General features: G+C 37.7%; 1 protein-coding gene across 1 annotated transcript; it reads left to right on the plus strand.

Annotated features, from left to right (window-relative positions):
- Positions 1–530: 530 nt before the first annotated feature.
- On the plus strand, positions 531–1,079 carry LOC149817927 (uncharacterized). The gene has a single exon (XM_089986118.1). It carries the CDS (start codon positions 531–533, stop codon positions 1,077–1,079), a length of 549 nt encoding a protein of 182 aa, XP_089842244.1.
- The last annotated feature ends 17,995 nt before the right edge of the window (positions 1,080–19,074 follow it).

Raw genomic sequence — 19,074 nt, forward strand, 5'->3', positions numbered from 1 at the left:
AGTGCCCCGTTAGCAACTGGTGCAGTACTTTTACGATGGCCTGACCGAGAAGGACAGATAAATGGTTGACTCTTCGTGTAGGGGCACGTTCATGCTCAAGAATGAGGATGAGGCATGAACATTATTTGATACATTGAGCGAAAATGATATGCATCATACCATGTCCTCGCAATTTGATAGGACCACACCAGTTACTGGGCCCACGGCTTGTGCCTTCTTTGTATATCCCTCGAGCCCCTTTTCCTCAGGCCTTGGCCAAACCAATTGATTTTGGCAAGCAGGGGGTGTTCATGCACGTGATGCTTGACATGTTTAAGTAGGTTCACATAAACATCCCCCTGCTTGATGTCATCCAACAGGTGCCTGCCTATGCAAAGTTTCTCAAAAAACTTTGAATGCATAAGAGAAAATCGAGGTCGTTGCCCAAGAAGATCTTCTTGACTGAGTAGGTGAGCTCTGTGTTTAGACACCAAACCCCACCTAAGCTCAAAAAACCTGGGGTACCGATCATCTCGTCTGTCAAAGAGAACATGACTATCGACCCAGCATTGCTCGGTCTTGGGGCAAGCGTGAACATTTTGTCGGGTTCTCTGTATGACACTTTTGGGATTGAAGATATAAAGCCCACGACTACTGTCTTGCAGTTGGTTGATAGATCTACCAAGCGTCCGCGAAGACTCTTGAAAGATGTGTTAGTCAAGGTCAATGACTTTTACCTACCTGTCAATTTTCTTGTTTTGGATATGGAGGGCACTGATGTCGCTCACCAGATTTCTATCATTCTGAGCAGACCATTCTTGGCCACTGCCCATGCTCGTATCGATTGCCATAGTGGGAAGATGGAGGTTTCTTTCGGTAATAAGCGTTTGCACTTGCATATCTTTGATCCTGCCAATAGAGCGACAGGACATGATGACTGCTTCCAGGTGACAAATGCCACATGGAAGCAATCTGATCCACAATTTGATGCATATCTTGCTAGTCGTTCGATTTATGACTCTCAATCCTTTGAGAATAGCCTTCATATGGAGACTAATCTCGATCATCCTGCTAGTCTCGAGAGTCATCATAGGGTCTAGAGGGGTAGAGTTGCAGGAAACATAGTGCACAGTGTCACATATGACACTATTTTCCTTAGAACCCCTGATTGAGAATGATTTCACATCCATTGATCTCATGAACGATAAAGGGTCTCCACTGATCTGTCTGTTGAGGATGTAAAACTTAGCGCTTTATGAGAGGAAACCCATATTTTTGGTGTACTATTAGTAGTCTTAGTAGTTTTTCTATTTTTAGGAAGTTTTCTTCTTTTATGAGTTAGATGCCAGATTATGTATGCATTGTATTTTTGTATATTTTTTTGAGTTGCAAACTGTGAAACAGGTTTCACCGCGTGGATTAGGTGACTTCTACCCCTTTTCTCTCATTTATTTTGTTGTCATATGCATTCACTCAGTTTCATGCAAGCATGGGAGAGTGTCACTGAGGACAGTGTCATTCAAGCATAGGGAAGAGTATAGTTTGCACACCTAAATTTTTCTTGTCCTTGTACCTGCACTTTTGATGACAACTCATAAAAATTAAGCTTTTAAGGAATGAGTTTGACCTTATATGAATGCTTTATATTATCTAATGTTTTTAGAGAATTTTTAAGCCTCACGAAATTTTTTTTCTGACACTGAACTAGAAAAACATGGTTGCTTATGTGGATTTCAAAGAAATGGTGATAGATGCATGTTAGAATTTATTTTGAATCATAAGTATGAATATGCACAATTGTATTTTTGAAAAACTAAGCAAATAAATATCATTACATTCATGAGCTCAAAAAGTGAAAATGAGCATATGTTTAGTTGTTTGATCTCTTTGTACTCCCCAGTAGCTAAACTCAGACACAAGTTGAAGTGTTTGAGTTCTATATTGAAAAGGATAACAAAGAAAGTTACTTTTTTGTATAAGTTAATATATGTGACCTATTTTGTTCGAGCAAATAGAGCCTGAGGGGTGTTTACACTTGGTGCCCTAAAGTCGTCTGGCTCGGGAGCCACCGACCCAAAAGCTCATTACATGAACTTTATAGAAAGCATAATAGATGTTGACATTGTACATGACAGAGAAGTAGACTATATGTAAAACTATGAAAATGGAAGGTCTAGTGACTCAAGCAATTAAGTCTGATAGATACTTTGTATTTGGTGCCCTAAGGTCATCTGGCCTCGAAGACACTGACCCAAAGCTCGTTACATGAGTCACAAAAACTGAAAAATTGAAATAGTGCTCAACAAAAAGAAAGTAAAAGTATGAAAATTTTGAAAATAAAAAAAGAAAAAGCGTAAAAAAAAAGTTTAGTGCTTAGGAATAATTATTGAGAAAACATGAGTGAGGATAAGTAAACAATGACATGGATGTATTTAATTTTCTGAGAATAAAGCATGAATGATTATGATATTTAAAAAAGTAAAAGAAAAACTTTTATTCTATGGTGACATGTAAAAAACTCTAATCTTATTTTGAAAGTGTAATGATTGTGAAAACAAACTCCTCAACTGCCTATTGCTTTGTGACTTGAAATTTTTATACACACATGACAAAGATGTTTGTGGGTAGCATCACTGCAAACCCTCACGAAACCTTACTTGTCCACTGGGGTAACCCAGGGGTTTAAAAGGCTTGTTGCATACGCTAAATGCAACCGTGATTCCTACGAAAGTGAATTAGGCTTTTGTTTTGATTAGTTTAGTATTTTTTTATTTTTGCTTCAGTTTACTCAAGGACTAACAAATATTTTATTCATCTTTCTTTATGCATGATCCATGATAAAATCGATTTAAACCCCCATTTTTATCATTGCTTTCGAGAAACCGCATTAGAATTAAAATTATCAAAAAATCATGTATTTCAAGGCTTGCCCTGCATTTTTAGTGTTTTTATTAGTTTAGGATTTTCTTAATTGTAGTTTAGTTAGATTAGGTTTTAATTAGCTAACTTTAATTAGTTTAGGAATAAACATTTTAGAGAAACATGTTTTTCCAAGTAGAGCCTTTTTGTAAATTATTGAAAATTCTTTGGACCTGTTTTGAAAAATTTCTTTAACCTAATTATAGTATTATAAATAGTATGTTTTCAGAAAAGAAAAACGTTTTTCCTGGTAGGAGTTCACCCCCCTTGCTCTCTCTCTCTCATTTGCTCTCTCTCTCTCATTTGCTCCCTCTCTCTTAGTGTCGATTTTCTTCTTCTTCCTCCTCCTCTTCTCCTTCTTCTTCTTCTTCTTTTTCTTCTCGCTTCTAGCCTTTCTCATCGTCGGCAATCTCATCTTCTTCATTGGGGAGGTGTACCTACAGCCCATAAATAACTGCTTCTTCTCTCAACCCATCCGGCGGGAGCGGATCATCTGGTTCGTTTCTTCTTCCTTTTTTTCATCATAGTTTTAATTTTGCATCGCATAAATCATATCACTGCATCATCTGTATATTAATCTAGTTTAGTTATATCTTGCATCTGAAAAAATAAAAAAAAACAGATTTTGTTTTAAGTAGTTTAGTCATTTTCTGGATTTAAGCATTGAAAAATCTTGATTTAGGTAGATCGTAGTTTTAATATAGGTTTTATATTTTATTTTGTTGGTTCTTGATTAGTTCTTGATTAGTTTTAGGTTAGATTTAGGTCTGATTTAGTCCAGATTGAATTTGTAATACTCGGTTTTCATGAGATTGATGACTTAGAAAATTTTGAAGTAGCCAAGTAGTTTTTTTTTAGCAAATTTAATTTTGTTTGATTTTCAGCATTGAGTGTGTGTTTTCTTTTGTTTTAATATTGATATTGTTGTGTGTTAAAACTGGGTATAGTATATAGGTTAGTGTGTTGCACTCATTTTATTTTCCTTGCACAGACGTTAGTGGCATTATGTTAGTTATTTTCTTTAGATTAGACATTTATTAGATTATGTGTTTTAGTCATGTCACTTCATTAGCAACATTTGAGTCCATTACGTATATTGTCTAACAGTTTTAGTCATTTGCGTTTTCAGTTTATTTGTTTGTTTTGAAATATTTTGATTGCATGTAGTCGGTCTGATTAATTCTTGATACTACTTGTGTTAGTCGTTCATCATTAGTTATTGGTTGTAGCTAGGTATTGCATTAGATGTCAATAGCATTAGTTATTACTTGTTTAAGTTAATCTTTGTTATATAGTTGTGTTCATTAGATGTGATTTCATTAGCCGTGATTCATTATTAGCCAATTGTTTTTAGTTTTTTTATTAACTGCAGTTCTATAGTTTAACGTAGTTCTTTTACTTAAGTCAATTAAGTTCTCATTGATTCACATGTTAGCTGCTTTTCTTGCATATAATTAATAATTAGTTAATTGATTTGGATTAGCTGATTTTCACTTTTATATTATACTTGATTTTTAGCATAGTTTAGGTTAATCTTTTTTGTTTTATTTATTAATTCTAAAAAAATTACCGTATAGCATATAGTGCATGATAATTTAGTTTAGATTATCAATAGTTTATTATCAAGTTAGTTTCTTGATTAGTTAGTTAGATTGTTAGTAGTTTGTTACATTAGTTAAATACTAGTTAGTTAGGTTGTTTTACTATTTTGTTTTTTTAGTGTTAGTTTGTTAATGGTTTGTTTGGAGTTAGATAAATGCTTATGAGTTGTTTTTGTTAGTTGAATCTTGATTTTTGCTGATTTTTTTTGTTCATTAGTTAGTAGATTTTCGTTTAGTTTCATTCATACTGTTTTGCTTTAGTTTCTTTCATTAAAACGTTTGGATGTGCGGTAAGCTCCTTTTCGTACCCTCGAAGTGCTCTCTGAGGTCCCGTCAGGTCCTCAAAAGTGTCAGCAGAAAGCCCTCAGAGAGCCCTTTAACAAACCATGCAAAAGTGTTCAACCAAGTTAACCAAAGCTAAAGAAGGAGGGACAAGAAGACTCAAGCACCGAACACTTTTTCTTTTATTTTTAGATTAGGATTTTATTTTTTTTATTCATTTAATTGAGTTTATAATAAGGCCATTATTCATTTTTTTTAAATCCTTCGCAGATGACTGCTCTATATTCCTTATTTACTAAATTAATTAATTTTTCTTTTTTGGCAACAAAGAGTAGTTTAATTGTGTGTTTGAATACAAAGTATTTCTTGTTCCCTAAGTTTGACCCAGACTCCACCACTAGTGCGAGCCAGTTTTTATTATTTAGTGTCTAGCTTTCACTTAGTTTTCATTAAAAATATTATTTTAAAAAACGTTTTCATAAAACTCACACCAACAACCATAACCAACTAAATAAAATGAGTTTCACTATATCACACCATAAATCAGACTTGTAGGCATTCCACGGAAATATATAATGCAAGACTAATTATATGCAGTGGAAAATCATAAGTGTGTTATACCTTTGTTTTTTTTTTGTAAGCATGCACATCAAAACTTAGATTGTAGGCAAACCTTAGATCAGTTTCACAATTAAAAACAATATAGGTCATAACCCAATTATGTTCCATAAAAGAAAATGCATCGATGAGAACAATAGACCAAATGGCTAGATCTGTATTAAGGGCGGAAATGCCCAGGTATGTTTATATATATATATATATATATATAACACGCAGGGATTACAACCCAATCACCTAATTTCCCATTGAGTTCAAGATCCATGCTTGACAAACATCAAAAATCCTATGAAAATTTATAACAGATTTTCAAAACCATTAAACGCATACCATAGACTCTCATACATAGATCTAGGCTAACCTACTTGCTAACATTCATCAAAAGTACCTCCTAATGTGAAAAGGCTGTTGTTCTTGCAACCAAGAACCATACAGATATGCTAAGTCATAGTAACCTACATCATGAAAAGAATTTTACACCCTAGATCTGCCTCGTTATCAATGAACCGCACCTCAAATCAGTTCAGCCGCAGCCTTCGACGCCTATGGAGCTCTCACATTGAAGAGAAGGCATGAGGGAGGAGGACGATCCAAACAAAAGAGGGGAGAGGGGGAGGTCAACTAGGTAGGGAGAGGAGAAATGAGAGAGATAAGAAAGAGTGGGGAGGGTGGGGCGTGAGAGGGATTTATGAGAGGAACACGAGATGGGGCTTTAAGTAGCCCTCCTTTTCTAAATTAAAGGGAACCCTTTGTATTTCTCTCTTATTTTAATTTATAAGTTTTTTTTTTTTAAATCCATGTACAAATCTTATTTCACTTACTTTTAATTTATTGAATTTCAAAGAGAGTTGAGGATGTTCCACCCTTATAGATTCATTTGGATCTAAATGATATTCTGATCTAATGAGTTATAATTGGATCCCTAAATGCATTAAATAAAATTCACACTGGATTCATTACTAAAAAATTTGGATCCAGACAAAAACCATTGAGTTCTTAGTTAAGGATCTAAATAAAATTTTATTTTTAACTCTATCCTAAACAATAAATCCAACACGAATAAAATCTATTCTTCAGGAAATTTAACGGGTTAATTTATGATAAGTTGCCAAAAAAATCCATAGATGTTACAAAGCAAATCACCAAGTCCGGAAAAAGGTGCCTTCACCCTTCATCTCTTTATTTTATTTTATTTATTTATAGAAAATAGGATTTGAGAGAGCAAATACCAACCATGATCTTTTGTTTTATTTGCATACAATACAATCCTATTTTGCATGTAAGGAGTACATGATTTACAATCATTATCTAGGTGAAAGAATCCAAGTAAAAAGGTCAAAGACTTGCAAGGACTTAACCCAATGTGAAGGGGATGGTCCAATCTGGTATGTGAAGGTGGTCCCTCTTTTCTTTTTAAAAGTGATAAAATTTGTGAAAAAGATTGGTATTATTATTTATTTATTTAAAAAAATCGACATACAGTAATCTAGTTTATTAGACATTTAAGATCGTAGGCATGGATAACACAAACATATCTAAACTTTAATAAACTTGTAATTGGGTTTTTGTTTGAACAAAACATCAAGAGGTGACATGATTTGTGACCATAGAAGGGAGTCAAATTAATAATGTAATAGGTTGTCTTTAAAAAACATAGGTTCAATATTTGGTTGGGACCTTGGTCGGGCTTGTAAGAGTTAATCCACTGTCTACTATGTGTAGTGGTGCTTGCGTTCAAGTTCATGGGCACCATATGATCTAAGAAAAAAACTAATGCTTGAGACTCGTCACCCCTATCTATCCATAAAAACTTGATTTTTTTATTTTTCACACCAGCTTTAAAATTTTGAAAAACCATAGCAACATCATATTTATGTGTCATCATATAAACCCAAGTAAATTTGGAAAGCATTAACAAAATGCACATAATATCGATATATGTCTTAAGATAATAACTGAGGTTGAGCCCCACACATCTGAAAAAATAAGCTCCCAAGGTTCAAAAGCATGGCCTTTCTGTTGAATTGTAAGAAGAAAGAAAAACACGAAACGATGAACATATTATTTACGTGGTTCGGTCATGGAGACCTACATCCACGAGGAAACACACAACTATTTTTATTTCTATATATCACATTCACCATATTACAAACGAATATATATATAGGAGAATAAGCCTCCTTCCAATAAGATAGATACAGTAGGCTGGAGAAGCTAAGAATAAGGAAATGTAACTACTTCCCTTTTTCAATCCATATCCAAAGGATAAGGAATGAGCTGGTGCAATCCTACGAGATCCATAACCTTCAACACTCCCCCTCAAGTGGGGCGTAGATGTTGTGACAACTCCACTTGGTTAATAAAGTATTAAATTGATCTTGAGGAATTCCTTTGGTGAAGCCATCTGCCAGTTGATCAACACTTCGAGTGTATGGGGTACAGATTTCACCTTTCTGCACTTTCTCTCTAATAAAATGACAATCTATTTCTATGTGCTTGGTCCTTTCATGAAAAACAGAATTAGCAGCAATATGGATTGCAACCTGATTGTCACAATGCATAGGAATAGGACAATTGAAGCTGAGCCCAATTTCTGATAGCAAGGTTTTGATCCATACCAATTCACTGGTTGTGGTAGCCATAGCCCGATACTCTGCTTCAACACTCTATCTGGATATCACACTCGGTTTTTTGCTTTTCCAAGATACTAAGTTTTCTCCCACAAATACACAATAGCCTATAGTTGACCTTCGATCCAAGATTCTTGCCCAGTCTGCATTAGAGAAACCTTTTATGTTGACATTTTTGTTCCTTGAATACCATAAACCTTGTCTTGGTGACTTTTTTAAGTACTTAAGAATCTGATTCATCGCTTTCAGATGACCGTGACAGAGAACATGCATATATTGGTTGACTTGACTGACTACATACATAATATCTGGCTTGGTAGCAGTCAAATATATCAATTTTCCCACCAAGCGTTGATAGCTAGCAATATCTGAAACTGGTTCATTCGAGATATCCTTGAGCTTAGATCCACTTTCGATGGGAGTATCTGCAGGTTTACTTCCCAGTTTCTCTGTTTCTTCTAATAGATCAATGGTATATTTCCAACCTCAATACCCAAGAAATATTTTAATTTTCTGAGGTCTTTTATTTCAAACATTTTTTGAAGAAAACTCTTTGCAACCTCAGTTTTTTGGCCATTGTTTCTTGTGACTATAATATCATCTACATAGACGAGAATTATAGTCATGTCACTTTCTTCCCTCTTTATAGAGAGAGAACTATGAGCCATGCTTCTAATAAACCCATTGTCTTCAAGAGCATTGCTTAATTTTAGATGCCATGCCCTAGGAGATTGTTTCAATCCATAGATAGCTTTATGGAGTTTACAAACAAGAGACAAAGTACCTTATTGAGGGTGACCTAGAGGAAGATTCATATAAACCTCCTCCTTGAGATCTCCTTGTAAAAACACATTTTTAACGTCTAACTGATATAGATGCCAATTCAGATTACATGCAATCGAGATAATAATTCTCACAGTACTCATTTTTGCCACTGGGGAAAAAGTTTCTTCATAGTCAAGCCCTTGAGTCTGGGTATATCCCTTGGCCACCAGCCTGACCTTATGTCTTTCAATAGTCCCATCACTTCTGAATTTGATTTTTAAAATCCAGCGACATCCAACCGTTTTTTTTTCTTTTGGAAGAGTAATTATTTCCCATGTGTTATTTTTATGAAGAGCACACATTTCATCTTTCATAGCTTGGACCCAAATAGGATCCTGTTTAGCTTCTTCATAAGACGAAGGCTCATGATGGGTCATTATAGAGCTAAGGAAGGCGAAAAATGTTTTTGGTAAGTGAACATAAGTAATGTGTTTTTCAATAGGATGATTTGTGGCCATATATGTGACAAAATCATTTAGGTGTCCAGATGGATGAGTCACACGTTGAGATCTCCTTAACACTGGAGGTAAGTTGTCACTTTGTAAAATTGGCTCATCTTGATCTTCTTGAGAAGTATTCTCTATGTTTGGCAAAACAACCTCATGACGAGATGTATTTTCATTTTCCTTAGACATGGTCATCAAGTCATCATAGATTTCTAAGGCAGGAAGCACAATCTCCCCCTGTCAACCTTCTTCATTCTGATGGGTATTGAAAAACGGTTGAGCCTCAAACAAACTAACATCTCTTGAGATGTAAGTACGGTTATCTTCAACACAATAGCATCTATAACCTTTTTGGTAGTAGAATACCCCAAAAATAAACATTTTTGAGCCTTAGGACTCAATTTATTACGAGCAGATTTATGAATCATCACATAAATGGTGCATCCAAGACATGCATGTGGTTAACACTAAATTTCTTTCCTTTCAAAATCTCTAAAGGTGATTTATGTTGAAGACGGGCACTGGGAAGGCGATTTATAATATAGCATGCCGTCATAATAGCTTCATTGCACATTAGTTTGAAATAGTAAGGCTCAAGTTACCTCAAGGAGATGCCGATTTTTCTTCTCGGCAACCCCATTCTGTTGGGGAGTTTCCATGCAGGTAAATTGGTGATCCATTCCACTTTCCTTTTCGAATTCTTCAAAAAATTTGTTTTTGAACTCCGAACCATTATATGTTCTCAAGGCTTTTATATGAGTGTTGAATTGAGTTCTCACCATATTATAAAAAGATTTAAACCGTTCAAAGACCTCATCTTTTGACCTGAGCAAATATATTCAAGTCATTTTAGTGAAATCATCAATCAATGTCAAATAGTACTTAAAACCTGAATGAGAGACAACTGGGGCTGGACCAAAGCAGGTTATATGTTCCCCCCCCCAGAACAGGGCCGGTACTGAGATCTCATGTTCGGGGGTTCCAAATAGCGCCACGTATAAGATCCAGACCGGCATGGATCCCGATGACTGTCCGCATCATACTGCATCGTAATTTGGTTCCGCAACAAAGACTTAAGTACCCTTTACCGCCATTCGCTTCATCTTCCTCGAACGGACATAAATGCCCTCCTTCTAGAAAACTGAAGCGTCGGTTCGTGAAAAGGACAAAACTGCCCTCCATCGTTATCGCGCCAAAATATTCCGCAGAGTTTGCATATGTAGCAAGCGTTATGTTGTAGGATTCAAATAGTTCAAAACAATCCATTCTCGCTCTAAGCACTCTACCGGAGATTCTTTGCTTTCATCTGGAGTCGTCGGAGCATCCTTTCCCTTTGTTCCAGAGCATCTGTTTCCGTCTTACGCGCAACCGCAACATAATAACCACCTTCTGTTGCGTATTAGTTGTTACCACTGCTTACTCTACAGTTGGAATATCCAAATTCCCATCATTTCGGTGAGTTTCGTGTAAGGTTTCTTTCTTCAATCTGAAGATTGCTTCTTATACAACGATTTGTTTATTATGAACTCAAATATTCTGACGATTTCTAATCATGATGATCGTGTAATGTGTTGTGCAGGTTAGCAATGTCTGTGCCTCATCAGATTAGAGATACTCCGTCGTTCTATGGGTTGTCTATTAGAGAAGTGATCCGTCAGTCCCATCTATCTAAGGTTTTTGAAAGATACCAAAATATACTTAAGATTGAGAATGATGAAAACAGGAAAAAAGCCTTGGAATCGTATTATGCGGAGGATTATCCATCAGATATCGAGGCTGCGGATCAAAGGAAGAACTCTGAATTACGAAAGATGCAGAACAAGGATGATGAAGAGAAGGCAAAGGCAAGAAATATTGATAAGAATATAAATAGAAGGTGGAGGATTAACACACAGGTGATGGAAAAGATGAAGAAGAATGCGGAAGAGTTTCAAAGTTATGTTAGATATTTAGTGGATGAAACTGCGGCACAATGTAAGAGGAGAGACTTGGAGCGCAGTGCAATGTTTAACAAGGCATGGCTACTGAAGAAGGAGGAGGAGAGGCGAAGGCAAATGAATAAGGAGGAGGAAGAAAAGGAAAGGCGAATGAGGGAGAAGGATTTTGAGGAAGCTAAGGAAATGCAAAGGCAGGAGAAGGAGAATGAGGAAAAGAAGGAAAGACAACGGAAGGAGAAGGAGGAGGAAGAAGAAAAGGAAAGAGAAAGGAAGAAGCAGGAGGAAGAATTCCAGGAAAGAAGGAAACGAGAATTGGAAGAGAAAGAAAGGCGGCGAAAGCAAAAGGAGGAGGAAGAAAAGGAAAGGGAAAGGAAGAAGCAGGAGGAGGAAGTGCAGGAAAGGTTAAGGAAGAAGCAAGAGGAAGAGGCGAAAAGGCAGAGAGAAAGGAAGCAGAAGGATGAGGAGAAAAAGTAGAGAAAAAGGAAGGAGAAGGAGGAGGAGGCGAAAAAGGAGAGAGAAAGGATGCAGGAGCAGAAAAGGGAGAGAGGAAGGAAGAGGAGAAAAGAGAGAGAGAAAGGAAGGAGAAGAAGGAGGAGGAGAATAGGGAGAGAGAAAGGAAGCAGAAGAAGGAGGAGGAGAAAAGGGAGAGAGAAAGTAAGCAGAGGAAGGAAGAGGAGAAAAGGGAGAGAGAAAGAAAGGAGAAGGAGGAAGAGAATAGAGAGAGAGAGAAAGGAAGCAGAAGAAGGAGGAGAAAAGGGAGAGAGAAAGGAAGGAGAAGGAGGATGAGAAAAGGAAGGATAGAGAAAGGATGGAGGAGGGCGAGAAAAGGAAGGTGAGAGAAAGGCATGCGATGGTGGAGCCGGTAAAGATGGAGATTGAAAGGCAATTGGAGGCAGTGGACCCACCAGAAAGTCCCAGATTGGATGGAGAACAGGAGAAAATAGCGACCAAGGTAAATATATCTGTTCTGTCTATGAAGATTTAATAACATGTTTAGCGATTTTGGTATAGTGATTACTGTGTTAGGTATTAATATGTATAGTGATTACTGTGATAGTCTGTCTGCAACCAATATTATTTATAGCGGTTAGTAGAATAGTATTTATAAGTACAAATGGAACTAAATTACAATTGGTAGGAATAATATGTTATTTTGTGTTACAGGGAGTTCACAGGAGAAGTACAGCACCAGGTGAAAAGCTCGGAGGTCGGTGTCAATAGCCTGTAGTTCTGTCGTGGTATGGTCAGCTGAGTGCATATCAGAAGGACCGATTACGAAATATGCACTTCGGTGGCCTTTTGGATCAGCAATATTTTGAAACTTGCTGGAATACCATGACCCACCTGGTAAATAAATGGAATGATAAGACGAACACATTCCAGTTTGATTCTTTTGAGATCACCATGACTCTAGAAGATGTGGCGAGGATCATTGGCCTTAAGTGCGATGGCAGTGCTGTCATGTTACGGCATTCAAACTATAACGCAAGGGAGAAATGCACGGCCCTGTTAGGAATGTCGATGGATGAATGGAGTCAATGTATTTCTGGTGGAATAAATTCCACATCAATGAAAGTCTCATTTTTTCATAATAAATGGGAAGGCCACTCCGCTACTTGTGCATCTGAAATAGCTAACCAAGAGTTGTGCGACTTCCTTCTATATTTTTTTGGTCTTATATTATTTTCCGATTGTTCTGGTTCGAGAATAAGTTCCATGTGGCTGCAGTACCTGGCAGACTTAGACGAAGTCGACGATTATGCATGGGGTGCCGCTATGCTCGCACACTTGTACAGTCAACTCCACCATGCGAGTAACGGTATGAAAACAGTTGGTGGATTTTGGCCATTTGTTCAGGTATTTGTTGATTACATACTTAGTAATTGTAGAACAATCTCATTGCAGGTTGTGGTGTTACTAATAATATTGTTTTTGTTAGGCCTGGGCGTTGGAACATATTATCCCATTGCGTCCACGTTGTGGCCCTCCGATTTGTGGTTTTCCAAAGATCGGTCGCTGGGCTAGAATAAACGTCGCAGTTTATAATGCTAAGTCCATTTTAGATGGGCTGCAACTAAACGAGGTAAACGTTTTAAAATTGTTTACAATCGCGTCAGCATTTACCATTGAGTATTATAAATCGTTGTAATGTTCAGCATTCTTAAGTATCCATCGCTGTAGGATTGTCTTCCATAGTACATATCGTTGTTGCCATATCATGCGTAAATAAATTTTAACATATTTGTCATTCGTTATTAAAAAGAATTACCAATGTACAGGTTTTGTGGAGACCTTATGGAGATGGGGAGGACGATGATGAAGACGTTGTTGTGGAGGCTGCTAGATTGTCTGACCGCGATTTATGGCTATTCTGCAATTTTGAAGCCGAGTTGCAGCAATGTAGTCGAGTTCTTCTACAATCTGGCTTGGAGCAGTCTATCCCAAATAAGCCTTTGGAAGTGAAAAGGAAGATGAATAGTGGTGGGGGCAGGAACGTGAATTGGCCCGATCGCTACAGGGACGAATTATTAAATTGGAACTCAGGTGGTTTCCCTGTCGTATCGTATGATCATGAAGGACGACAATTTTATCCATTCTATTTCGAAAGGTATTGGGAACCAATGCGGCGAAATCTGAAGATTGAAAAAATTGTGAACCCATGCCTCCCAACTGCCCCTTCTCATGTTGCAGCCCAGCCTCTACAACCAAAACGTCGTCTCTCTCCGGTTACTACGACTAGTCCCTCAGTAATAAAGCGCGAGGAAGAACGAACACTTGCACTAAAAGAGAATATTGTCTCTGCCGCAAGGTTCGAAGTTATGGAGAGGGAGAATAAGAAATTAAGGGCAAAAGTAAGCACTATGGGGATTCAATTGAACTCAGTGGTAGAGATGATGACCAGTTTTCTTAATAAAGGTCTCGCAACGAAGATGCCATGCAGGATAGACAGTGCACAAATAAAAAGTGAGAGACAAGTCTATGATATTTCATCTGATTCGTCAAGTGCCTCAGAATAAATCATAGATTTTCATTTTTATCACGCTAGGTTTTTGTTGTAATTGTATAATGAGTTGTAGTAACGTGACATTCTTTTATTGTTTAATTCTTTATTATTACATCTTTTCGTCTGTGGATCTCGGTAATAAATAAACTTTAATCGAAAATAGATGTTTGTTCAAAAATCATGGCATTGCCTAACCTCTCTGGCATCGCTAAGATATATCATTTCTGTTTAGCAATCGTTGTATTTGTCTCCGCCTCGAAAGAATATCGCAATAAGGATTGACGATGTAAGCCGTGAACAATAATTTAACGAGTTCTGACGGCGTAAATGATAACAGCTAATAACGATAAGAAAAGGGTTTGTTGTTAAAAAACCGCTGAGGAAAGTACGTTGCATGAATATATCGATGTATGCATATACGATAATCAATAGAATAATCGTGAAAGATTATTCATACCTGAAAGCTTGTTATAATGCTACCGACAAACGACGAGTTTTTAATTATTTAAAAGTGAATAATTAAATTTCTGGGGTGTTTTCGAAAAATTTCGGCATGTGAGATGATGTATTTTTAATTATTTCTATCGAAAAAAGGGCGGTTTGTGGAAAGACGTATTTTTAAATACTTCGAAAGCAATCATTTAATTTGGCGGCAACTATCGAAAAAAGGACGGCATGCGAAAAGACGTATTTTTATTTATTTAAAACACAATCATTTAATTAGCGGGCTGTTTTCGAAAAAGGGCGGGACGTTAAAGGACTTTACCTTTGTATTTGACTAAGGACGGCGTTTCCGTATCTGCGTTGCAAAGGTGCCATCGATATCTCCGTCTAGGCATGGCGCCGAAGAAGGGGACAATCGGAGCAGTACGACCAACCATGGCGTCCAAGAAGAGGACTACGGGGGCAATACGACCCGGCACGGCGCCAAAGACGATGGGAGCACTACGACTGGGCACGGGGCAACGGAGAGGACGATGGGAGCAAAACGACCAGGCACGGCGGCAACGAAGAGGACGATGGGAGCAAAACGACCAGGCACGGCGGCAACAGAGAGGACGATGGGAGCAAAACGACTAGGCACAGCGGCAATAGAGAGGACGATGGGAGCAAAACGGCCAGGCACGACGCCGAAGAAGAAGACAACCACATCCACAGTACCAGCATTAGCGCTTAAGACGTATATTTTTTGAAACGCCTGAGCGGTTTAGTCAACATTTGCCTTTTCATGTCGTATTTGGACTATTGTTGTTTACTGTAGACAATAATTTCAATGTCGAATCCTGAATACCACGCTCATGGTGCACTCAGTTCAACATCCACAGACAAGGTTGGGCGGCAACGCTCTGACGAGTGCGTAGATGACATCGAGCAGATGCAAGATGAATTTGCAGTTGGGAACACTATCAGTAATTTTGTAAGTATTTAACCACTATCAATTTATAGGTCGTTCTGGTTTGTATGTTTTAAAGTTCGTAAATTTGTGCAACCAGACAATGTGTGATTTTGTCAATTACATCCAGAGCAACCCAAAGAGCAATACGGTTCGCATCATCAGCCCTTATTTCATGGTATGTCTGGTCTGTTGTTGTTTTGTTTGCTTTTATAACGTACTCACGTTTCTTGGTGGTTAAATCTTACTATTTCGTGCAACAGATGTACGTCCGGCGAAAGCCATACAACATTGAATTCAGAGATGCACTACCTTGTTGGAACAACGATGATGAGTGCCTAGACATTTCAAAATTTGGAAAGGTAAGTGAACAAACCTCTTCTCCAAGGTTTAGTCGTAACATCCCCATCACGATATGTCTGCGAAACATGAAAAATTATTTTATCGATTCGCAGATTTTACTTCCTACACTCTGGCAAAATCCCGACCATTGGGTCCTATACGAGATGAATTTTCTGGAAAAACAACTATGGTGCTACAACTCATTGGACTGCCACATTGGCGTAGAACGCGACGCTATGCATTTGGTATGCTTGTGCCCATAGGTGAATCTTAGCTTTTCGAGGTGGACCGGACTGTAATATATTATCCCTTTATCACAGGCGGGATTCCTTAACGGGCTTGGTGTCGACATTGCCGAGTGGATGTTGCTCTGTGCTGATGATGCACCTTTACAAAGTAATGGGGTCGATTGTGGCATATTCGTAATGAAGCATATTGAAGCAATATATAATAGAGAAGAACCTTGTTTCCACGCTGTATGAGCTTTGTATCCGATGTTATTGTTTATTCCTGTTATATATTGGTTTCACATTACATGTTTTGTTGCAGGATCATATGCTGGAAATACGCTACGAAATATGCCAACAATTGATTGAGTTTAAAAAGAACGGCAGACAAAACATGATTTTGACCTACGCTTTTCGATCCCATTATCTTCGTCTGGTATTCATTCGTTGCAACAGACTTAATGTGAATTAATTTCACATTTTCAAGTAACTCCGTTGCAGCTTTTCTCACACATGCATAGCCTTCTTCACTTCTCGATGCCAAATCAGCAACATGCATGAATGACCTACACAGTTGTTGGTAACGGGAGGCTATGTGGCACTTTTCGTCAACACCAGATTTACTCGCATTGTCCATAACGAGCATTTCAATCTTCGCGCGTCTGGTCCATCTTCGCATTATGTAAGACTCAGGTATTTCTTGTATCTTCTCTTGATTGAGTGCCTTTAATGCATGACAGCATAGAATGCCTTTGAATTCATACATTTTGCACGAACATTCTACCCTTCTGTTGTCAACATTGTACGTGACATGTGCTTCTTGCCTTTCCTGATGCTTTTTGCCCTGACAAAAAATATAGTATTTATGCATATTCTCGGTTTGCACGAGTCCTTCTATTTTGCAATTCATGACATGCAACACCTCTTTCTTGATCCATTCAAATACAGTTAGTGTATACAGAGCTGCAGGTCGCATCAATATTTCTATGCCAAAAGTTTGAGGTCGTGTATTGAAGCATTTCACGTCTTGTTCAAGCTCATTCTGTCTTAGACCGTCTACAAATAATTCATATTGTTCCATGAAACGAAACATTGTTAAACATGAATACAGAGTTTTCTTCAGGGTGGCATGCATAGATTCAGCTCTTTGTGTGCTTATCATACCTGCACAAAAGTATTGTCTTCCATATGCCAATGCCCACTTCTCTTTTTCTGCATATAAATTTTGTAACCACAGACAGTCAGTAAGGTCGTATGTCTTAATCATTTTGTCCCAATCTGACTTAAAAGTGACCTCGTCTACGCTATGAAGTACACACCTTGTAAACGTTTTGTCAAACCCTGTATTTTGATTAAATATGTGTTCTATGTTCTTTGCTGCATTTTGAAAGATATGCCACAAATATAGGCGATGATGTGCATCTGGCCACACATGAAGCACTGCAGCCGCAATTGCGTGATCACCATCTGTAAGTACAGTTTCAGGATGCTTCCCGTTCATTGCCTGTGTAAATACTCTGAACAACCACTCAAAGCTTTCCTTGGTCTGGTCATACACAAAAGCACCGCCTAATATACAACTCTGTGCGTGATGGTTCACTCCTACAAACTGCACAAATGGCCACTGTTCAGTATTAATCTTTACTGTAGTATCAAACACAAGCACATCATTGAAGCATTCATAATCTACTCTAGACTTTGAATCTGCCCAAAACATATTCACAGCATATCCATCTTCGTCCACTTGCATTGCACTAAAGAAACCATGTTCATTGCTTGATTTATTCTGTAAGTAGCGAACCAAACAACATATTTCTCCGTTCTTCATGTTATCTGTCCTCTTCCTTCTCAAGTGGTTTCTTAGATCCAAAGGTGTGAATGACACATTTTCGCGACCACCATCTATGCGGGTAAACAAATTGTATGTCTTCCTTGGTGCAATGCCGGCGCTATCGGCTATTTCAGCCATTGCAGCATGCGCTACAGTTACTTTACGATGTGACCTTAGCATAGCAGTCATAAATGATGCAGATAAATCATGATTATGATCACTGATTAAAGTACGCATGACAAATTTCCCATTCAGATGTCTTCTCAAAACCAATCTCGCTTGACATCCACATCTTGATTCTAGCATGCTCCTTGTTGGATTTCCCATTGATTTCTTCCAACCTTGCTTGGAACAGACATATGTCTTTCTAACCAAGACACCATGTGCATTTTTTGACCAAGAAAACCTTCTCACACTGAAGCCAACTTTTAAGGCATAATCATTGTAAAATTTATATGCATCTTCCTCGTTATTAAACTGCATTCCTTCTACATGAACATAGTCACGTGTAATTCCATGTACATTCCCAGTTCCTACTGTTTTATTAAGTGTACTGACGTCAAAATCTACCTCATTATTGAATTGCATTTCTTCTCCTGGAACATTCAAGTGAAGTGTACTTCCGTGTATATTCCCGGGGCCTACACTTTTATTATGTGCACTATCATGATAGTCTACCTCATTATTGAATTGCATTTCTTCTCCTGGAACATTCAAGTCAAGTGTACTTCCGTGTACATTCCCGGGGCCTACACTTTTATTATGTGCACTGTCATGGTAGTCTACCTCATCATTGAATTGCATTTTTTCCACTGGAACATTCAAGTCAAGAGTGGGTCTAATGCCTGCACCCTTCTTTTCATGTGCATTGTTAGTGCAGATGTTCAATTCTTCAGTTGCGTCATAAGTATAGATATTCAATTCTCCAGATCTTTTGATTGATTCAGCTACATCGTCTTTATTACAACCTGATGATAAGCTCAACAATGTTTTAAGCAATATATCAATTTGTGTTTGCAGCAAAATAACAAACAAATCGA

The sequence above is a fragment of the Nuphar pumila genome, chromosome 13, assembly GCF_984573655.1.
Source record: "Nuphar pumila chromosome 13, dmNupPumi1.hap1.1, whole genome shotgun sequence".
Taxonomy (NCBI): domain Eukaryota; kingdom Viridiplantae; phylum Streptophyta; class Magnoliopsida; order Nymphaeales; family Nymphaeaceae; genus Nuphar; species Nuphar pumila.